At 41.5% G+C, this 24568-nt stretch overlaps 2 protein-coding genes across 2 annotated transcripts; both read left to right on the top strand.

Annotated features, from left to right (window-relative positions):
- The first annotated feature begins 16711 nt into the window (after positions 1-16711).
- On the top strand, positions 16712-17914 carry LOC145169283 (uncharacterized). The gene has a single exon (XM_079087851.1). It carries the CDS (start codon positions 16712-16714, stop codon positions 17912-17914), a length of 1203 nt encoding a protein of 400 aa, XP_078943977.1.
- A 2345-nt stretch (positions 17915-20259) lies between these two features.
- LOC145169263 (uncharacterized) lies at positions 20260-20739 on the top strand. Its single transcript, XM_079087834.1, has one exon. It carries the CDS (start codon positions 20260-20262, stop codon positions 20737-20739), a length of 480 nt encoding a protein of 159 aa, XP_078943960.1.
- The last annotated feature ends 3829 nt before the right edge of the window (positions 20740-24568 follow it).

Genomic DNA, 24568 nt, shown 5'->3' with positions numbered 1-24568 from the left:
ACCCTCTTCACCTACTTATAATATCCCAAACACTATACCCATAGAAACTTCAACCACTACTCATACCATGGGAGATAACCATGGAGGGAATCCACCTCCAAATCCACCACCCAGGCAAACCCTTCGTCAATGGTCGAGACAAGAGGTTACACAACAACCTCTTTGTATCACATATCCGGCAGCCACAAATCTTGAACTTAAATCCGGACTCATCCACCTACTCCCTACCTTTAGAGGCTTGGAAAATGAAGATCCCTACAAGTTTCTGACAGAATTTCATGTTGTGTGTGTGGGCATGAAGCCACAAAATGTCACGGAGGATCAAATCAAGCTTAGGGCATTCCCTTTCGCGGTGCAAGACGCAGCAAAAGACTGGCTTTATGACCTCCCACCAGGGACGGTTACTACTTGGGTAGATCTCGCACAACTCTTTTTGGACAAATACTTCCCAAGGATGAAAGCTTCAGCCCTACGAAGGGAAATCATTGGAATCAAGCAACATAAGAGAGAAGCTTTTCACACATATTGGGAGAGATTCAAGAAACTTTGTGTCTGATGTCCAAAGCATGGAATCACCGAATACCAGCTCCTCCAATACTTCATTGAAGGAATGACTCCACTGGAAAGAAGGCTTCTTAATGTTGTTGAATCATGAAAAGTGACCCTCTTGAACTTCAGCTACCGCAGTCAAGCTCCCTGATCAGCTACAGCATCCGAAGTCATCTAGTCAACCGCAGTCATTCTTACTTAGTTTATTTGTCTTTCTCTAATACTCTCTATTGTCCAGTATGCCTTGCATGGCTACTCTTAGAGAGTGAATCTGATGTAACTTCTCGAGTCTCTATAAATAGAGCTCATTCTCATTTATTAACTATCTATCAATCTGAATACACATCTCTGAAGTTATCTTTTCTATCTCTCTATCTAATTACTCATCTCTTCTTACTCTCAAATCTTACTAGAATATAACTGATTACAATCTCTCTTCGGAGCAAGTCACTTGTGACTTAATCACTAAGTTTGATCTCACTTATTAACTTGGCTTGAATGCATTCCTCGTTATGAATCAACTTATGTGTATACTTGATATAACAATTGTTGTCATTTCCATTTCTTTACTTTTCCGCAACTAACTCTCTAACTATCTAACTCTAACTTATTAATATTATTGTTGAGCTTTTAGATCCTTCGAGATTAACTATTCCGCAATATACTTGTTCTAACGTTTGTTCAAGTGTGTCTCAAAGTTTTTCTCTCAACAATTGGTATCAGAGCCATAGTGGTTGCTTTTTGAAAACGGAACTCTGATTTTCAAAGGGCTTTCTATACCACTGAAGCTCATTTCTTAAAAAAAACTCAAAAAGAAAATATGGCACAATCGTTATCTCTGAATGTTTCCAACAGTGTTGGTGGTTCTAATCGAGCCCCAATACTGGTAGCAAATGAATATCATCACTGGTCCCAGATAATGGAAAGATACTTAAGGAGACTTGGTAGAGACGTATGGCGATCCGTAGAAGAAGGACCACATGTCCCAGTTCTTACACCAGTCCAAACTGACGGCGCTACAACCAGACTAGGAGGAGGTCAACCAGTCATGCACCGTCCCACCAAGGATGATCTCGATAAAATGGAAAATGATGTTGTTGCCTTTTATGAAATCTCCTGTGGAGTTGCTCCTGACAACTTCGATATTATCATAAATTGCAAATCAGCAAAAGAGATCTGGGAAGTTCTCAAGAATTTGTACGAAGGCTCAGAACAAGCACAATACAAGAAGCTTACAACCGCACTCAATGAATTCAACAACTTCAAAGCTCATACTGGCGAAAGTTTGGAAGACTCATTCAAAAGGTTCAACCTGATAGTCACCAAGTTATCCAATGCGGGCACCATCCGCAGTAACCATGAAACAAATCTTCAGTTTCTTAATGGTTTGGGAAGACATTGGACTACGGCTAAGTTGATAGTCCAAGGCGATAGAAATATTTATTCTTTGTCACTCTACAAGCTCTATGGAGAACTGCAAGCATAAGAATCCACCGTACTCAAAGAATGTGCTGACTTCGGAGGACCACTTGCTCTCATAGCACAAGCTCCACATAATAAATCTTACTCTCCCTCGTATGACACTCCACCGCAGTCATACGAAGCTGACTCAGAGTATGACGATGAAGAAGAATTTCAGAAGGCTAATGCTCTGGTTAGCCAACAGTTCAAACGTCTACCACCTCCCTCCTTCCGCAAGAATCAACAGTTCAACAAACCTCCATTCAATCGTAATTTCAACCCGCAGAATAACCATCCTCGATATCCCAAAAGTTCTCATCCACCACCGCAATCTCAAAATACTCAACCAAAGGAAGCACCTCAGTCTACTCAAACCACTAACTCCGGTACTCCCTCAGAAGACAAGACTGATGTTGTGATTCGCCACAAATGCAACAAAGAGAATCATTTTGCAAGAGATTGTAAGGCCAATGTAGTAAAAGACAGAGCATTCTACCTTAGAATGGCTCAAGAGTTGGAAGATAAGGAAAAGGCAAGGGCATACGTAGCCCATGTCAAAAGAGACCATCATGTTTGGTCATCCGGAGACGAAGATGAAGCCATCAGCAATGTCAAAGGAAAAGGGAAAATCTGCATGCTAGCAACTGCGGATGATGATGGATCTATAAAGCTGGAAAAGAACTACTGCTACATGGCAAAGGATGGAACTCTAAGCATCGTCGAACAGGTAAAACTCATGATCCAAACTCTAAACTATAGCATGCATGACTGTCAACCCTAAATAGATGATCTTAATGACACTTGTGTTGCCGTCCTTACAGACTATAACAAAGCCTTAGATGAGAAGAACATTGCGTCCCAAGAGATGTTCCATGTGAGAGGACGACTGGATAACAAAAGACTCAAAATGGCTATGTTAGAAAAGGATCTAGAGTTAGAGAAAGATGCAAGAATGTTGAGTGAAACACAATTAGAGATAGCTTTGAACCAGAGAGATTTAGCTCAGAGTGAAATTGTATGCTTAAATCTCTTAATCGAAAAATTGTTCAATGAAAGTGAAGCTATTGAAAATTTGGTAAATAATGGAACCGTGGACAATACATACAATTGGGGTTGGTCAAATGGATATCCTGCCGCAATGGATTCCTCACCCCGGTTCAACAAAGACAGACTGTATGTCCCTCCAGACCGAGAATTTCATTTCCCAGTCAATGACAAGCCCTTTCCCGAAGACATCAAAACTCACTTCGGTAGACTTCATAATCTAAGCAATAATTATGTCATTGAGGAAATTGTGCCTGAGGTTTCGGGTCACACAAGTGATCAAATTCCTATCTGTGGCACCATTTACCCAAATTCTCAAACCTCATCCGTAGTTGATGAAGAAATTGTCATTGAGGGCCCCGAAGTCTCGAAAGACTTTCCATCTCTGCCCTCAGACCGCAGTGTCTCACACTCTAGTCAGAAGTTGTCACACCCCAAAACCGGAACGGCGGAAACGTTCGGGGGTGGAGGACGTCATGTTCAGTATCACAACAATGCAAAGTATTGCATTAATAATATAATTTAATACAGGTGTGTTCTGTCAAGTTATATAGACACCAAAAATACGAATCAAAATAAAAGATGAGTCTTGAACGAGCTCCATCTTCTCAAAACCTGGCACCGGTACCTGTCTACTGGTGACCTGAGAATACAAGTTATTTTGAAAGAGTTTATCAGCTTTAAAGCTGGTGAGATCATAAGTATTTTAGTGTTTGTATTTGTATGAAAGTGTTTGTAAGTCTGTAATGTATAAGTTTGTAAAACTTTGTAATTGTTTGAACTCTCCTAGAAAACCCTATGTTTTCTACTAAAAGTAGCCTTCTACCAAGGCATCTAGTATCTGTGTGTGTGTCTCTTGTAAGAGTATGTATTTTCCCAACTCTGACTATCATTAACTAAAAATATAGTTTTTACATTACTGTTTATTGTGTGAATATCACAAATTGAATGCAATGGGAAAATGAAATAGTACTGTAGTGTTGTATTAAGTAACTACTGCTGTACTAACTACCTTAAACCAATTGTTATTTAAAGTACCATGTGATCGGCCTGTATCCTGCTACCGACTATAAACACGACGATGTAAGACGTCGGAAGAAATGACATTTGGCACCCGTAGACTTGCAAGTCCCACTGTAGCGAGCAGCAAGGTGTAGGATAGTCAATCCAGTATAGATCTATACACAAAATCATACGCTCCCTACTTAAGGAGATTCTGGATACAAAACGGTCATGACAAGTAATGCCATGCCCCGTTACGTGGCTCACATAACTGTAGTAATGTTCTAGTATATGTATGTGCTAGCTGTATTGTGTTTTCTCTCCCTGTCTAGCATGTATGTATGTTCTCTCTGTATGGTATTGTTTGTTTCTCATCATAGTATTCTCTATCTGTATGTTATGTTCTCTCTGTATAGTATTGAATCATGTATGAACTGACTCTTTGTATGTTTCACTGTTCTAGTAATAGTATTAGTATCTCCCTAAACTATACCTATTATAGCTTACTAGTAATGTTTTTTGAATGTATGAACATGTGTGTATACCTTTGCTACCCAAAGGTATTGAACTGAATGAAAGAAGGAACTTTTATATCTATATACATATACATAATATATAACTAGGATTCAAACGACCTTCGGACAAATAACCTGAATACCCTAAGTCCACAACCAAACAAGGAACAGGAAGTAAGGTGAGCTATCAGTCCTAAGTCCTTTCAATCCTACTTATATAACTATATCTATATAGATACACATGTAACAGAATATAAGTTTAAAAGAGTTTAATAAAAGTATTTGATATGTAAAAGAGTTTGCAAAACAGTTTGAAGTAAAACAGTTGATAACACAGTTTGAAAAGTAAGAAATCCACTTGTTTGGTAGTTATTAATCACATATGATTGATATAATAACTATAATAGTTCAACTTGTATTCCCCCCCATAAAATCATTTAAAAACATTTAAAAGGTTAATTAAGGGGTATGAACTCACCTGTAGTGAGTAACTCGAATGAAAGATCGATATAGGATTGTTGGGTGTCAATTGGAGTCTTGAGCACAAACGAATCCTATTTAACATATAATTTCACATATATGAATATATTTAATGTCTATAACCACTAAAGGTGATAGGGACACGCCTTAGGGACATAATAACACTTAGAATTAAGTGTTACCACCATACATGATTGTATATAAGGGGTATTTGGCTATACAAGGGAGTGTATGGTCAAAATGCACAATATTTGTGTGTGTGCGGCCAGGGTGTGTGTGCGGCCAGGGTGTGCGGCCAGGGTGTGTGTGCGGCCGCACACTCCCTATGGAATGTGCCAAAACGTGTTTCCAAGCCTTAGGAATGTTCTAGGGAAGGTGTTTTGACCATTGGCTAGCCTGAATGAGAGTTTGTTGCCATATTAGACCCTTAAAAGGGTGTGTGCGGCTACACTTGGTGTGTGCGGCCGTACACATGGTGTGTGCGGCCGTACACACTTGTAGATCATATGAAATGGCGTTTTTCATGCATAACTTCAAGGTTCTTTAGCTTATAACAAGCTATTGCAAGTGTATACCCGATTTAGAGGCTTAAAAGTGTAGTTAAAAGCCCCAAAAGTAGTGTGTGTTCTTGGTGTTCTTGGTGATCTAACACCAAATAGGTGTTTTCATGGATCAAATCAAGAGAAAAGGCTAGTTAAGGTCAAGTATTAGCTAATCAAAGAAGGAATCACTCACTTGGTTGAAGATTGAAGTGAAACTTTGGATGATACTTGAGAGAAAACGAGTTCTAGCTTTGAAGAAGTGGAAAAAGTGTTCAAAATGACTAAGTGTTCTATATATAGGTGAGAGTGTGCGGCTGGGATGGGTGTGTGGCCGTACACTCGGGTGTGCGGCCGCACACACCTTGTGTTGGTTTGTTTGGCTCAATTGCAAGGTGTTACACACACAATACTCATCCCCCGACTCTTACCTTGATTATATTAGGTTTTAAACACTCTAATTGACTCTAAATAGTGCTAGAAGATAGCAAAAACGACTCTGGCCTTCATTGATTTGAATAAGTGTATAAGATAAAAATTTCGGATTGCCACAGAAGTCCCACAAAAGTCCCACTGAAGTCCTAGCTCAGACTTACTCTACGATAGTCAAATTATCCCTACCGCAGTCCTCAGTAAAAGGAACTGTGAGTCTTCAGCCAATTCATCATGAATTACCCATAGAGAACTTTGAAGTGGGTCAATGCTCTCAGACCCCTGAATCTTCAAGTTCGGATGACTCAAGCCCACGTTTTCAAAATATTTCTAAGAATTCCAGGAAACCGCAGTTGAACATCAAAGACAGCGGTTCCCCAAAAACTTTAGCAAAAAAGGCTTTCAAAGAGGAAATTCGCTCCCGAGGCACAAATAGACAAACTTTTTCGAAAAACAAGAAGCATGTCAGATTTCCAAAGTCCAAAAGTCCAGAAAAATTTGTTTTCTCACACTATTTTTCGAAAAACTCTCCCATCAAGAAAACATACAAAAAGGAATGTACAGTTTCAACAGTCATTCCTAATTCATCTGACACAACCCAAAAGAGTGTAAAGTCTTTTCGAAACAATGGTTTTCAAGTCTATTCCTCAGATGATCCGAAATAGAAATGTATCTTACCCACTCCAACACTTTTAAAGTCACATCAAAATTTTAACAAATGGAAGGGTATTCTACCAAATCCAACAAAAAGGACACAAATATCTACATGTGCTAAACCTTTTACAAAACAAACTTTTTCAAAGCCCAACAACACTCATGTCAGAAATTACCAACCTCGGACCGGTCTCAAGCCTAACTCATCCTTTAGACCGCTGACCAAACGTGGTGTCAGAACAAAAGACAAAATATCAACCTGTCAATGTCAATGTAGCTGTCAAAAAGATTTATCCTATGTCAAATCTAGTTGGAGTCAGAAACCTCGTAATTTTTCAAAAACACACAACACTCCAAAACTGCACAAACACTCAGGACTAGGATTAAAAGTTAACAAGAAACCAGTCCCTGCAACCTCGGACCATGCATCATTTAGAAACTCATCTGTTGTCCCAGGCTCCAAACTAGTTTGGATGCCTAAACTAACCGTGTAATTCTCAGGCTTTGTGCAAGGAGGAACAAGAGGAAGAATGGTTAATCGACAGTGCCTGCTCCTTGCACATGATCGGAAGGTTAGAATACCTTCGGGATTTCAGGCCAATTTGCAACGGTGGAAATGTTACATTCGACAACAATGCGAATGGGATCATCCGAGGTTATGGCGTTCTCACTACGGGGAACTTCTCTATTCAAAAGGTTGCTTATGTAGAAAGCCTTAAACACAATCTCATCAGTGTTGGCCAACTATGTAAGGCAGGCCATCGAGTTGAATTTGATGATCAATTTTGCTATGTAATGACAAGTGATAGAAACACATGTTTGATCAAGTCTCGATCCGAAGGTACTATGTATCCTCTGGATGTCTCTCTGATCATAGGCAAACCGCAGTTATGTTTCCTATCCAAAGCTGTATCCGAAGTCAGCTGGCTATGGCACCGCAAGCTAGCTCATCTCAACTTCAGATACATCAACAATTTGGTCTCTGGAGAACTAGTCAGAGGACTCCCTATTCTCAAGTTCAGCAATGATACTCTCTGTCCTGCATGTGAATGTGGGAAGCAATCCAAAGCAAGTCACCCCATGGTGATTGACTCTTCAATTTCTGAACCACTTGAGCTCCTGCACATTGATCTCTGCGGTCCATCCACCGTAGCCAGTCTCCATCACAAGAAATACATACTGGTTATAGTAGATGACTTCACACGTTTCACATGGGTTTTCTTTCTCAGACTCAAGTCAGAAACACCGCAGATTCTCATCAACTTCATCAAGGAAATAGAACTTCAGATCAAGTTGCCAGTACGACGTATCTGCAGTGATAATGGAACCAAGTTTACTAATCATCTTCTCAACAGTTTCTTGGTGTCTAAAGGCATCACTCACAACTTCTCAGCTCCCTACACACCGCAACAAAATGGGGTAGTAGAGAGAAGGAACCGCACTCTAGTAGAAGCAGCCAGATCCATGCTCAACTTCGCACACCTTCCTCTCTACTTCTGGGCTGAAGCAGTAGCAACTGCATGCTTTGTACAAAACCGAAGCATTGTGTGCAAACGTCTCAACAAAACACCGTATGAGGGCCTTAACAACCGCAAGCCAAATGTTCACTTTTTTCATATCTTTGGGTGTAGATTTTTTGTGATCAACAACAGAGATCAGCTTAACAAGTTTGCACCGAAGTCTGATGAAGGCATCTTCCTTGGCTACTCCACTAACAAGGTTGCTTATCGAGTTCTCATTAGACGCACAAGGTTGATCATTGAAAGCTTTGATGTGAAATTTGATGACTCTCACATCCGCAACACCCCTCCATCCACTGAAACCACAACAATCCTGGAAAGTGATATTCCTGCCTCTTCGGGTCCATTAAATCTTGTTGAAGTCAACTATGACGATCTCTTCGACCCTGTAGAAACAGCCAAACTATCCGAAGTTCTTGTGTCTCAAGAAGATCTACAGCAGCACACTGATGTATCTGGTCCATCACTATCCGAAGTAGCATCTCTAAATACTTCCACCTCGCCGGTTGAGGGGGAAAGCTCTACTCCGGATCAAGCAACAACCATCGAGGTTCCAGTACTTGATATAGCTCAAGTTCCCATCCGCAGAGAATCATTACCATCAAACGTCTCTTCAGACTCGGATGATGAAAACATAGAGAACATCGACACAAGAACAGACTCTAGGATTATCACTCTTCCATCCGCAGTCCAGGGGGAACCCTCTCAGGTTCCAGAGGAACTCCCATCAGCAATCCAGGGGGAACCTCTTCCAATTGCTCAAGAAAATTCCATTCTCGCTCCAACAATCTAAGATGACTCAGCAGGATGTTCTCAAGTCCAGGGGGAACTGTCATCTCCAACCGCAGAATCTTCTGATATTGAAGACATTCCCTCTACCGCAGATGCTGATCATCTGCAACCCCGTCTACACGTATGGACGAAGGACCACCCACCAGGTCAAATCATTGGCAACCCATCCGCAGGTATCCAAAGTCGATCTTCCAAGGACTTATCTGATCATTGTCACTATGCAACATTTATGTCCTCAGTCGAGCCTCAAACGATCAAAGAAGAATTACTAGAACCAGACTGGATATCCGCAATGCAAGAAGAGCTAGAAGAAATCAAAAGGAACAAGGTGTGGCAACTCATCCCGAAGCCACATGGTCACACCATTGTTGGTACTAGATGGGTATTCAAAAACAAACTGGATGAATCTGGTGTGGTAGTCAGAAACAAGGCAAGGTTAGTTGCAAAAGACTATAGTCAACTTGAAGGTATTGACTATGATGAAACGTATGCTCCGGTGGCACGAATGGAAGCCATCCGAATCTTCTTAGCATACGCGGCCCACAAGAACGTCAAGGTACACCAAATGGACGTTAAGAGTGCATTTATCAATGGGGAATTAAAAGAAGAGGTTTATCTTCAGCAACCTCCAGGCTTTGAAAGTATTGAATTCCCAGACCACTGCTACAAACTTGAAAAAGCAGTCTACGGTCTGAAGCAAGCCCCAAGAGCTTGGTACGAGACTCTCTCTGAATTTCTTGTCTCATCCGGATACAAAAGAGGAGTGATTGATCCCACTTTATTTAGAAAAGCAAATGGTGATCACCTCATGCTTGTACAAATATAGGTGGATGATATCATCTTCGGATCGACTGATCAAGGAATGGTGGATGAATTTGCTAAGCTCATGACCAACAAGTTCAAAATGAGCATGAATAGAGAGATTAACTTCTTTCTAGGACTTCAAGTGAAACAAGTTCCGCAAGGGATATTCATTCATCAGGAGAAATACACCACTGAACTGTTAAAGAAATAATCTATGGACAACTGTTCTTTGGCTAAGGTCCCCATGGCCTTTGGATATAAGATCTCTGCTGATCCCTCAGGCGAATCTGTGGATCACAAGACTTATAGAGGTATCATAGGCTCTTTGATGTACCTCACCGCAAGCAGGCCAGACATTGTCTTTGCAACAGGTGTATGCGCAAGGTATCAGGCTGACCCAAAAGTGTCACATATGACCACAGCCAAACAAATACTACGATACCTGAAAGGAAGAAAGTCTCTTGGATTATGGTACCCCGCAGGCAATGATTTCAGCCTTCAAGCATTCACAGATGCGGATCATGCCGGATGCAGACTAGATCGAAAAAGCACCTCAGGTGGATGTCAATTTCTGGGTGGAAGACTCGTCAACTAGTCATCAAGGAAACAAAGTTGTGTATCTCTGTCTACCGCAGAAGCTGAATATGTGGCCGCAGCCAGCTGTTGTTCACAAGTACTATGGATGAAGACACAACTTACGGACTACGGATACATAATGTTGCGGATACCAATTTACTGTGACTCTGAAAGTGCTATAGCGATCTCTCACAATCCTATTCAGCACTCCAAGACCAAGCATATTGAACTACGGTATCACTTCATCAAAGACCACATCCTGAAAGGTAACATTGAACTCATCTTTGTCCATACTCATGAAGAGATTGCTGATGTGTTCACAAAGGCACTTGACTCTACAAAACTCAACAGTTTCTTACAAATGTTAGTAATGATGAATCCGGACCCGCAATTCTTTCTGAATTGATAGGTACCGCAGACCATCCTTGGTCTCTGTTGCGTTCGTAACTGAAGTTACTTATGATAGATGGTTTTGGTATATCCTGTGTACCGCAGTCTATATATCGCAACCATATATTATATTTATTCTTCATTGGTCCTTATTGTTTGTTGTTACTAACTTCTTGTACAAGTGCTCTCCTCAGTTCTTCTACTGCAGTCATACATCTACCCATCCGCAATGACAAAGGATCCATCCGCAATGAAGTTTCCATCCGCAGTCACATTAATGATTTCTCAACTGTTTCATTAATTTTTTGAATCATGGTGTGCTATTTAATGATCCTTCATTAAATAAGAAAAACATTAAATAAAAAACATTCCTTGAGATACTGTCCCATCTCCTTTTTGAATAAACCTTATGTCAGACCTATTTTAGGAATGATGACAAAAAGAACGTTTTTCCATAAACAAATCCTTAATCTATCTTTTCCTCTTACCCAGCACGTCCCATCCGTTACAACTTCTTTTTGCACAACGGATCAAACAATCCCTCATCACACGATCACCAGACGTGATGTTGCACGTCTGACTTTTCATTAAATGCAAACCCCTTTTGGTAAAATCTCAAACTTTTAAACCGTTCCATAACATGTGGCTGAGATTTCACCTCCCAAAATCAAAAGAACCCCCATTTTTTTACCTTATCCTCTTTCACCTAGGGTAAAATAAAAAAACGTTTCCCGCTCCCATAAGCCCCTATAAAAACCTTTCTTCTTCCTCAAGAATAGTTTACGCTCTCTGAATCTTGAATCCTTTCTCCATTTTCGTACTCTGTTTCTTCTCTTTCTCTCAAACTGCTACAATGGTGAAATCCAGTGTATCCAAGAAACAATCCAACTCTTCTGGATCAGTGAACCCTACTGGTTCAGATTCTGCTTCAAGACATCCCACACCTACGATTGCTTCAAGCAATTTCAGAGCTATATTTGAAGACCATTCATCTTACAATGCTCCGATCAAGCTAATGATCAAGTTCTTGAACAATCACCCCCTGTTTGGCCCATTCGATTCGTTTACAGAAATTGTTCCCCTTTCAACCCTATTCAAATGTGCTTTTTCAGCCTATCGACCACTCGAGAACCCACAAGAAGTGCATCTTAACCTAGTTAACGATTCTTTGGTCATTCTGTCTAAAGAAAAGTTTCTCTCTGCCATTAACCTTCTTGTTCATCCTTCAATCAAGATTTTTACTCCATCAATAGCGGACATCACTTCTGCACTTTACCAAATGGGATATCAGAAGAAAATCAAAGGCATTGGAGAATTCAAGAAAAACCAACTGCCTGCGGTCTGGCAATTCGTTTGCCACTTTGTCATCCGCAGTCTATCTGGCAGAACCGGAGGCACGAATAATATAGGACTCAAACTCCTAGAGTTGGTATGGAGTATTTTCACTGGCCATGACGTGAACTACGGTCAGATTCTATGGGATGATTTTCTGCAATACATTCCCAAAGAGAGCCCAAGGGAGAACCTTACCGAACTCACTTTTGCAAGGTTCTGGTCCCTCTGCATTTCAGACCTCCATGCGGACGCAGGAATAAGCATGGGCAACGACATCGACTTCTTTGTCACCAAGGATCTCAAAAGGTACAATCCCTCTTCTGATCAATCTGTTTTTGGACCTATTAGAAGACTCCCAACCCACATTCTCTCCACTCTTGGTCTTGAGACTGCTGATGTCTCAGATCATATTCAGGCTACGGAAGGTATTGCCCCATACCCTCCTACCCCGCCTCTTCCAACCCCATCCGCAATCATTACCCCTGGAAGTACCGCAGTCCCATCTTCCACTACTCTCTCCAATCTTTCTCAAAGAAGAAAGAAATTAGCCTCAACTCATCAAGGCCCCCACAACGTCTCCAAGAAACAAAGAACCCCTAAGAAAGATGCTCCTAAACCAACCACACCCTCAAAGAAACGCAAAACCAAACCAACCGCACCCACACATGACAGTGACTCTGCTGAGGATGCGCAACCAATTGCCATCCTTAAGAAAAGAAAAACCAATCCCACTGGCCATATGTGTGACCAGACTGATACCTCAGCTTCTCAAAAGGCTCTGGTAGTCCTTGGGGTGGCTGCAGACCCATTCAACACCACAGTCGAATACCACTCAGGCTCAGAAAGTGAGTATGTTTCATCTCATCGTGGAGACTCCCCCCCAGTTCATTCCCAAGAGGATAACACTGGTTCTCGCTCTAAGGTCTCCAGGGCTTGCCGGAACTGAGCCGGGGCCAAACTTGACTACGGGTCAAGGAGACCGAGGAAGCTCAGGAAATCCTACTCTGCTTACATCAGTAACGGGTGGTTTAGGCACGGTGAGCACAAATGTGCCAGGATCCGTGGACCCGAAGGACACTTCGGTGCGATACAAAGGATTTGACGGTGAAGACTCTAATGACTCATGGTTAAACTACACTCCGGTATCTGAGGCCGACATCCAGAAGTATGCTGCTTTCCGTAGGTCATTCCAAGCATGCAAAGATCAACAAATCAAGCAACAACAACAAAAGGAACAGGAAATCCAAGCTGTGGTTAAGTATTCGGCAGACACAATTAACAATGCCAATACCGTAGCCACCATTCTGAAGGTTCAAGACTGGATGACTGAGATGGATGAGACAATCCTCAAGGCTCAGTCCACTCATGAAGGTGCTGGTGCTTCCAAAGTCCCTCCCACTCCAACTGTTCAAGAATCACAAGACGAAGGAACCGCAGTAGAAGTCAGCTCTGCTCCCACCTTTGGTTTTGATGATGTTGATCTACAAGAGGTAAACAACCCCTCTCCCTCTGATGATGATCTTATGATGTTTGATGAAGAAAAAGAATCCAGTGGCTCTCACCATTCAACTTCTAAGCCTAAAGAGAAAAAGAAAAAGAAGAAGAATGTTGTGACAAGAAAAGAATTTTTGAGCCTCCAAGCAAAGGTCGATCAAATTCTTGCTGCGGTCAAGCCAACTCAACCACAACCAGAAGACACACCCGGACCACAGTCATTGATCGAAAGAATCAAACGCTTGGAAACTCGTGAGAGATTGGCTGCTGAAAGAATTTCTCTCAAGGTAGAAATGGGAATCCGGTCCCTGGATAACAATCGTCATGCAGATCACAAGGAATTCATGGCTGCTGCGGAACGCCTCATCTCTGAGGTGACCGCAATCAAGAAAGATCTACAAGAATCCATTGCGGATCAATCCTCCCAATCTCAAAAGCTGATAGCTGAGACTCACACTGCATATGAGTCCACTATCTCAGTCCTTCAAGCTACTATCAACCGATTGCAACGATCCTTGTAAACCAACTTCCATGGTCCTGAAATCCTTCAACTCACCAAGGAAATTCACATTCTGCTCTTCAACTCCACCATCCCCAACAATCAACAGTTGGCAGATGCCCTTAAAGCCCAATTTCAGGAAGTTTTTGCCAAAGTTGATGGCCTCAGAAAATGGCTTGAGGAAGCTCCTGCGTTGCATTCCTCAAGAGGGGGAAGTGAAGAAGAAGAAGACCATCACTCCAATCACTCCAAAAGCATCTCACAACATCAAAGTCCCCCCATAATTACAGAAAGAATTTCTACACCGCAACCCTCACCGCAACCATCTCATCATACTCCACCTCAAAAGGAGATCACTCCTGAGAAACCAGAGACTCCCCCTCACTTCAAAAATCTGGTGGATCACATGTCCTCTCCAAGCTCAAATGACTCCCCTGCCACCACCCAAAGGAAAAAAGATTGGAAAGCAGCTAAACTTGCTGAGCTTATATGGAGAGAATGCGGTTTTGACACTGTCATGGATGAATCCTTGATAAACTCTTGGATCAATCCCCACCGCAGACAGCTGGATGATGACTACAAGCCATACCTCACATATGTTGAACCCCCCACGGATGGCTACTGGGATGTTCCAATCTCCCCAAATGCCAAATACTTCACAGTGTTTGAGCAATTTGACCGCAGCCTTCCAGACCACAAAAGACTGCCAATGGAATTCGAGAGACTTAGCCGATTTTATGCTAAGCATTCCTCTCCCATTGAGAAAATCTGGTCTAATGACAGACCATCCGCAGTCAAAAACTACAAGCCCCGAAAATTCATTAAGGCTGACTTCATCCAATACACTCTCACTAGAAGGGAATACGACTATGTCCGCACCCAAGTTGACTTCCACTGCATGAATCCTGAAGAAGTCTTTCTCATAGCTAAGGTGTTCCAGAACAAGTCGGAGAAGCACCCAAAGATGAAGATAGCTCTTGAAAGGGCCAGTACGTTTTTGAAGGAGATTGTCTGTGATTTTGCTAAAATCGACGCAGACATCTACCCCACCATTGCCAAGAAGATCAATCTACCACCACTCGATCCTGCACCGATGCTTACCGAAGGCTATCAAGAAAGATCCTTAGGTGCAACCAACTTCCCTGAGCTCGGAGTCATTTTCAAAAGGAAAACCGATAAATTCAAATACTTTGTTCCTATGACTGCCATGAATCGCCTCACCAGGAAGCAACTTGAAATCTGTCGAACCGCAGTCGAAAGATCAAAGCACACAACTGCTGAAGTCAAGTTCGAGATATTAAGGAGGATCACTTGGTTGGAAAACATCAGGAAGTTTTGGTGGATCCTGATCAAGTTTCTTAAACTTGATAGCTGAACCAAAGTTAAAGAGGTCACTTAGGGGAAATTGTTGAATCATGAAAAGTGACCCTCTTGAACTTCAGCTACCGCAGCCAACAAGCTACCGCAGTCAAGCTCCCTGATCAGCTACAGCATCCGAAGTCATCTAGTCAACCGCAATCATTCTTACTTAGTTTATTTGTCTTTCTGTAATACTCTCTATTGTCCAGTATGCCTTGCATAGCTACTCTTAGAGAGTGAATCTGATGTAACTTCTCGAGTCTTTATAAATAGAGCTCATTCTCATTTATTAACTATCTATCAATCTGAATACACATCTCTGAAGTTATCTTTTCTATCTCTCTATCTAATTACACACCTCTTCTTACTCTCAAATCTTACTAGAATATAACTGATTACAATCTCTCTTCGGAGCAAGTCTCTTGTGACTTAATCACTAAGTTTGATCTCACTTATTAACTTGGCTTGAATGCATTCCTCGTTATGAATCAACTTATGTGTATACTTGATATAACAATTGTTGTCATTTCCATTTCTTTACTTTTCCGCAACTAACTCTCTAACTATCTAACTCTAACTTATTAATATTATTGTTGAGCTTTTAGATCCTTCGAGATTAACTATTCCGCAATATACTTGTTCTAACGTTTGTTCAAGTGTGTCTCAAAGTTTTTCTCTCAACAAATGCCTCCAGTGGCGGATCTTTAGCCGACAAGACTCCAACCGAAATCCGCAATCTAATCAAAAATATGGCTGAAGATTCTAAGCATTCAAGTCATGATGAAGAATGGTACACGGATGCACCCCAAGGTGTAAAGGAAGTCCAAACTCCTCAAATTGAACCTCAATTGTACGAGCTTACAAAAGTGGTTATGATGCTAGCTAAAGATAAAGGTGTGCAACCCACACCCCGCCCTTGCGGTATTTGCACTCAAGTGGGGCATCCAACCGACATGTGCCCTCAACTTCAAGATGAAGATTATGAAGAAGCGAAAGTCATGGGAGGTTATTCTGGGTCAAACCAGAGGGGATATGATCAGCCATTGGGTGATCAGAGATGGAATAATAATCAAGGCTGGGGAGGAAATCAACATGGAGGTTATCAGCAAAGACCACCATTTCCTCAACATCAACAAAGGCCGCCCTTTCAACCTTAAAATTTCAAGCCTTGGCCACCACCAAGAAACCAAGGCTACCATAAAAAGCTTGGAGCAACAGGTGTCATAACTTGCTCAATCCGTGAGTAGAATGGAATCATAAGGCAAGATGTCATCCCAAACCGAGAAGAAACCGAAACATAATGCATGTCCTATTACTTTGAGAGGAGGAAAAAGCTATGAAGGCCCAAGGATTCCGGATGAAGAAGAGGAAGAAAAGGAGATTGAGGTAGAAGAAGCTGTCAAAGAAGAGGAAAGGAAAAATACTTCAAATTCAAAGAAGCCAATAGATACTGAAGTGAAAGTAACTCCAGCACCATTTCCTTCAAGATTAACAAGTACAAAAAGAGAACGAGAAGATGATGAGATCATGGCCACGTTCCGGAAGGTTGAAATCAACATTCCCCTTTTAGATGCTATTACACAAATTCCTAGATATGCTAAGTTCCTCAAGGAACTTTGCACATATAAGAAAAAGCTTAAAGGAAATCAAACTGTAAAAGTTGGGGAAAATGTTTCAGTCGTGTTACAAAAACGGCTACCAAAAAAATGCAAGGATCCGGGTGTATTAACGGTTCCTTGTAAAATAGGTAACCTTTTTGTGCCACGTGCCATGCTAGACCTTGGGGCATCAATTAATGTCTTACCCTATTCAAGCTATAAAACAATGGGAATTGGACCTTTATCAAAAACTGGAGTCATCATTCAACTTGCCGACCGGTCTTTGGTACACCCAAAAGGTGTATTGGAGGACGTGTTAGTGCAAGTCAATGAACTTGTATTTCCCGTTGATTTTTATGTTTTAGACATGGGTGATGACAACACCCCACAATCGAGCTCCATCCTTTTGGGGAGACCTTTCATGAGTACCGCAAAAACAAAAATAGATGTAGCAAATGGTACTTTGTCTATGGAGTTCGATGGTGAGGTGATCAACTTTAATATCTTTGAATCTATGCGTTATCCTAGTGATATTCATTCCTTAAACTCCATAGATGTTATTGATTCATGTATTGACGATTGTTTTGAGTTGTCAAGCCAAGATGTGCTAATCACCATCTTGAGCAAGAATTTTAATGAGACAGGGATCAGGAATCTGGCTGATAAGTACACTTTGGAGGATGAATTAATTGAAGCAATCAACTCCTTGGAAAAAGCACAACCTATGAGAGTTGAGCCACCCCGCATGAAGCTCAAAAGTTCTAATCCGATACTCCTTCTATCCATAGTACAACCACCGAGTCTTGACTTGAAGACTCTTCCTGACCATCTCAAGTATGTCTATCTTGGAGAGGAAGAGACATTACTGTGATAATTTCAACCAAGCTAGCAAAAGAAGAAGAGAAAGAGTTGATTGGAATTTTGAAAAAGTACAAGGAGACTATTGGTTGGACCATGGCGGACATAAAGGGATTGAGTCCATCATTATGCATGCATAAAATATTGATGGAAGAGGACTTTAAGCCAACCTGCGATGCCCAAAGGAGATTGAATCCACCCATGATGGAGGTGGTAAAAAGGAGATCATGAAGCTCTTGAATGCAGGTGTAATCTATCCCATTTCTGATAGTAAATGGGTAAGTCCCGTGCAAGTTGTCCCAAAAAAATCCGGAGTCACAGTTGTTAAAAACTCCGAAGAGGATTTGGTACCCACTCGTGTGCAAAATGGGTGGAGTGTTTGTATCGATTATAGGAAGTTGAATGCTTCCACCCGCAAAGACCATTTCCCTTTTCCATTCATCGATCAAATGCTGGAAAGATTGGCCGGGAAATCTCACTATTGTTGCCTTGATGGTTTTTCTGGGTTTCATCAAACTCCATGCCCCGGAAGACCAAGAGAAAACCACATTCACATGCGCTTTTGCCACCTTTGCGTATAGACGCATGCCCTTCGGCTTGTGCAATGCACCCGCGACTTTTCAAAGATGTATGGTGAGCACATTTTCAGAATATGTTGAAAATATCATAGAGGTTTTCATGGACGATTTCACTGTTTATGGAAATTCTTTTGATGAATGTTTGCAAAATCTCACCAAAATCTTACAAAGGTGCATTGACACAAATCTAGTCCTTAATTATGAAAAATGTCATTTTATGGTTGACAAGGGCTTGATACTTGGACATGTGGTGTCACAAAAAGGTTTAGAGGTTGACAAGGCAAAAATCGATGTCATTAAGAGCTTACCATACCCGACAAATGTTCGGGAAGTGCGTTCTTTTCTTGGTCATGCAGGTTTTTATCGGCGGTTCATCAAACAATTTTCCAAAATCACAGTGCCGATGTGTCAACTTTTACAAAAGGAGGCCGATTTCGAGTTTGGTGATGCATGTAAAAGTGCATTTGATCGCTTGAAGGATTTGTTGACATCCGCCCCCATCATTCAACTGCCAATTTGGGATCTTCCATTCGAGATCATGTGCAATGCTAGCAATACCGCGGTTGGGGCGGTTTTGGGACAAAAGGTGGACCGAGCTCAGCATGTCATTTACTATGCATCCAAGACCCTTGATAGTGCACAAATCAACTATACCACACCAGAGAAAGAGTTGCTTGCTATTGTCTTCGCATTAGAGAAGTTCCGACAGTACCTCCTTGGAACCAAAGTGATCATATATTCGGACCATGTAGCTATAAAGCATTTACTTACCAAGAAAGATTTGAAGCCGAGGTTAATACGGTGGATATTGCTTTTGCAAGAGTTCGATATTGAGATCAAGGACAAAAGTGGGAAGGAGAATTTAGTTGAGGATCATCTAAGCCGCATTGTATCACCTAGAGATGGTATACCAATTCGTGACACATTCCCAGACGAACACTTATTCGTAGCCAAAGAAGCACCATGGTATGCAGATATCGTCAACTACTTGGTAACAAATCGATTTTCCCCATATTCCACACGTTGGCAAAAGGATAAAATCAAGAAAGAGGCCAAGCGGTATGTATGGGATGAGCCTTACCTTTGGAAGTATTGTGCAGACCAAATGATCCGAAGGTGCGTTGAGCAAAAAGAGGTACAATCCATCCTTAACTTTTGTCATTCCTATGCTTGTGGAGGTCATTTCGGACCCCAAAGGACAACTAGAAAAGTCTTTGATAGTGGATTCTATTGGCCTACCATCTTTCACGATTCTTATGTGTTATGTGCACATTGTGATAAGTGCAAAAGATTCGAGTCCTTAAGCTCTAGGAATCAAATGCCCCTTACCCCCATCTTAGTATGTGAGATATTAGATGTATGGGGTATTGACTTTATGGGACCATTTCCGCCCTCTTTTGGTTGTTCATATATCTTGTTGGCGGTGGACTATGTGTCCAAATGGGTGGAGGCCAAGGCCACCCGTACTAATGATTCCAAAGTTGTTGTGGATTTCCTTAAAGCACAGATTTTCTCTCGGTTTGGCACTCCAAAGGCTCTCATAAGTGATCGTGGGACTCATTTTTGCAACCGGATGCTTGAAGCCGTTTTGAAAAAGTATGGGGTGACTCATAAAGTCTCAACAGCCTATCACTCCCAAACCAATGGGAAAGCAGAGGTCTCAAATAGGCAAATCAAAAGCATTTTGGAGAAAACAATCAATCCAAACTGTAAGGACTGGAGTGTAAGGTTGGACGATGCCTTATGGGCATACCGGACCGCGTAAAAAACTCCCATCGGCATGTCCCCATACCGGCTAGTGTTTGGGAAATCATGTCGCCTTCCGGTTGAGCTCGAGCACAAAGCTTTTTGGGCTGTAAAGAAATTTAACTTCAATGAAGATGAGGCGGGAAACAAAAGGAAGCTAGACATTCAAGAGCTACAGGAGATCAGAAATGATGCGTATGAAAGTGAAATGATTTACAAAGAGAAGACAAAGGCGTATCATGACAAAATGATCTCCCGGAAGACTTTTGCAAAAGGACAAAAAGTGCTTCTTTACCACTCGAGGTTTAAGTTGATATCCGGGAAGTTAAGATCAAGATGGGTTGGTCCTTTCGTGGTAACAAAGGTCTTTGACCATGGTACGGTGGAAATCACCAGCCAACAAACCGGAAAAACATTCAAATTCAATGGTCATAGATTGAAGCTGTTTTACGAGGGATTCGAGGTGAAGAATGATGATATTGAAGTGGTTGGGAGCCCCACGTACCAAGACTGAAGCATATTCGGGGGCCACGTCGAGCCAACAACTTAAAACAAGGGCGACAACCCGGGGGTATTTTTGTCTTTTCTTTAAAAAACATTTCCATTTCTTTGAAGTTTTTAGTTTTTAATGTTCCAAATGCATTTTAACATGTTTTCAAATCACCAAACAGACCTCGGGATGCAAAGCGATTTCTTTTAAACGAGTGGGGATTTTTGGGTTCAAAAACTGGGAAGTGGCAAACAGAGCCGTACACGGCCCGTGTTTATTTTTGCCTTATATAGAACATGGGTCGTGTTCAAGCGAGGTAAAAAAATTTCGAAGTCAGAGGAGTACACGGCCCGTGTTCATTTTTGCCTTATACCGAACACAGGTCATGTTCAGCCATTCTCAACATTTTTAAACCCAACACATGCCGTGTGATTTTACACTAAAAGAACACGGGTCGTGTTCGCACTGCAGAACAGATGTATTTTAAGTCTAAAAATCGGATTTTTTTTGGGTCATTCTTATACAAACACTTCCCAAACAGCCTCTCTCTCCCAAGAGCCCCAAGGTCTGATTATCTTCAATAATCCCTTGATTCTTCACCAATTTTGGCTTAAATCTTCAAGAGGTTTGATTTTCATCTTCTACACTTCATCTCCTACATCTCACACACCATTTTCTTGCACTTTCATGGTGGATTTGGGGGTTTTCACAGACCCTAGGTCCGAAAATCACTAAGGATTTTGGTGTTTTTTGGCTTAAATCTTCAAGAGGCAAGCTTGGGGAGGTTGAAGAGCAATTTCTCACCAACAACAACACATATCCACCAACGATTCGGTACAATCTTTCCAATTCTTCACTTGTGGATTTTGTGTTTTTAACGTCAAGTTGCATGCATTTGTGGTCATATTAGACTTGACAATCACTTGGAAATCATTCAAAACTGAGTTTCCCGCGAATTTTTGGTGGCCAAACTCGTGTTGACTAGACCCGTCAACAATTGACTTTTTGACCCGTTGACCGGTTGACTTTTTACCCCAAAATTTTTGCATATGGAAGGCGAGCATTCTAAACGACCTAGACACACTAAGTCGTCGGCCCGTCGTCGTAGATCCCCATCACCACCGCCACCACCTCCACCCGATCCGACACATGGTGGTGTGGTTTGTTCTGGCCTAATTCAAGTTGCCAAACTTGAGGCCTTTCTCCGGCGCACTCATACCATTCAGAAATTTGCGCATGTGCCATCTCTCTGTGATTTTCACATCTATAATCAAGTCCACACCTTGTTCCAGAACATTGGATGGCAAGGGTTGTTGCAGGTCCACGAGCTCAGTTATAAATTCCCGACAACCGAGTTCTTGTCTTCACTCTATTTGGACCACAGTGTCCTCTATTTCCGGCTTATGAACCATGATCATGCCCTATCCCTAGACCAAATCAATGCCATTGTTGGGGCCCCCACAGAAAACACATTTGGCCCCAATGACCCACTACCAGGATACAATGATCTTACGTGGTGGATTGACCTTACGCATCAATATCCTATGTCTCAAGTTCTACTAAAGCCTCATCTCTCATCCACCCTGTGATGAAAAACTCTCATAGGATTATTGCTTCGCTTGTCGTCCCTAGAGAAGAAAGAAGCACCATTAGCGCTCTTGAGCTCAAAATACTCTATGCTATGGCCCATCCGGATGATAACCTCATTCCTCATTATGGTTCCTTCCTTTGCAACAAGCTCACCCGCCTCAGCACATCACGGTCCAGAAAAATCTATTGTGGCGGTATTGTCAGATTGTTTGATAAAAGTGCTCCAGTCCGGCCCCCATATCCCGGAATTCACCAACCTCTGCCCGGTGAGCCCTACCTTACCACGATAGTACTCGAGTACATGAGGATGTTTCGGACGGAGGACGAAAACCATAATTGGACTGTGGGCCAAAACCACGACCCAAGGCTCCTCATCACTCCCGAAAACCGGAACATCCTTGCCCTCATGCGGCCTACCAACTTCACCGACTGGCAAATCACGCCTTATCTTTTCCCCGTCTCCTCCTTCGGTGAGGAAGATGAAGAAGGTGAAGAAAGTGACGAGGCTGATGAGGGTGGCGAGGCGGCGCCACAAAATTCTCCTCCCATGGGTGGACCCAGCTCATCGCATCATGCTGGGCACCCATCATATCACCAGCAATATATGTTTCTTTTTGCTATCTAGAAATCGTCTGTTTTTCCGGTTCTTGTTCTTTCTTGTGGACAAGAAAGGTCTAAGCTTGGGGAGATTTGTTAGGTGAAATTTGTGCACCTTTTTGCACACCTTTTAGTCCCTTTTTATGCATCTATTTACTATAGTTGTTCTTCATTTTTCTTGTATTTCATCATATTCATGTTAGTCTCTAGAACAAACTTATTTGCACACTTTCATGTTCTTTTCAGGGAAACCGAAGGTTGGAACGACCTTTGGGAGGTGCCGGGAAGCATTGGTGAAGATTTTGGGATGATCGGGCGAAGAGCGGAAAAGTTGAAAAAATGAAGTTTGGAATCGGAGTCAGAGGGGTACACGGGGCGTGTTGGATTTACATTGCAGAAAAGCACGACTCGTGTCAGTTTGTTCTATTTTGACACAGACCATTTCCCACTCAACACGACCCGTGTTTATTTTTTCTATTTTGACACGGGCCGTGTTCGACCATATAACCAACTTTTGGCAGTTTTTCCTATTGTTCATATGACGGAAATTGGGTTATTTTAGACATACACACATCATATCAGAGCACTATTGGTGAAGGAATTTTGAAGGTTTTTGCAAGGATTTGATCATTTATCATTTGGAAACATTATTTATCTTATTTGTAAGTTGTAATTGCACATCATTTCCATCTTTACAACTTGTGATTTTGTTCTAGCCATGTGTGGCTAGAACCCTAGTTTCTCCAACTTCATGTTTTGACTTCTTGGTTGTGATTTCAATCATATGACTTGATGTTTGCTTTTAATTTCTATCTAGTGAAATTTTCTTTTGCTTTAATCGAATGTTTGATTCTAATTGTGATTCTTATTGGCCATTTGAATTAGGGTTAGGTCATTCAAGTTATCTATTTTGCAAAATCCATAATTGTTTTGTGATATGGACTAAGTAACAAGCATTAAATTGATTTCCATTGAATGAATTTAGTGTAAATCTTATTCACACATTCTTACACTCCCGAGCTTGTGAGGAGTATTGGGTGTTGTTGGGAACATTCACATAAAGCTTAATGCAATCTTTTAATCTAATTCTAAGAGCTTGTTTAGATTAGGTTAGTAAGGTTAGGGTTAATCAAAGAGCTTGTTTTGGTTAATTAATGTGGTGATTGAGAAGTGTTAGAGCTTGTTAACACTTTCAAGTACCAACTTAGATAGATTTGAGCAAGTATCATGTCATTTTGGAATCGCATTGCTAAGTTGTCATACACAGAGTTGGAGACCTTACAATTTCTGAATTTAATTCACTTATTTAGTCGCTTACTTTTGTTTTTAATTAGTTGTTCTAATCATTGCATTCTAAAACCCCCTCTTTACTGTTGGTGACCAAAGTACCTTGCGCAAAGAGGTATAGACTGATTGTCCTGTGTCTTTTTGGATCGACCCTACTTGCCTTGTACTACCTTTTAGTCCAATATTGTAGTGTTCTTTTGGAGTATATCGTACCCTTTATTTGTTGGGTTTAAAACGCCTAACAGGGTTTATAAAACGTTCCAAAGGAATTGATGCTGAAAGGTGGAAAGGAAATGAGTCAACATGATGCTTAAATACCCTTCAAACCCTAAAATTTCGGGTTTCCTTCTGACGTGAGTACGCCCAACGTACGTGAGTG

This window comes from Lactuca virosa, chromosome 1 (genome assembly GCF_052849685.1).
Source record: "Lactuca virosa cultivar CGN04683 chromosome 1, Lactuca_virosa_CGN04683_v6, whole genome shotgun sequence".
In the NCBI taxonomy this organism is placed as follows: Eukaryota; Viridiplantae; Streptophyta; class Magnoliopsida; order Asterales; family Asteraceae; genus Lactuca; species Lactuca virosa.
Note: the sequence above shows the minus strand (reverse complement) of the source record. Positions and strands in the feature narration are given on the sequence as shown.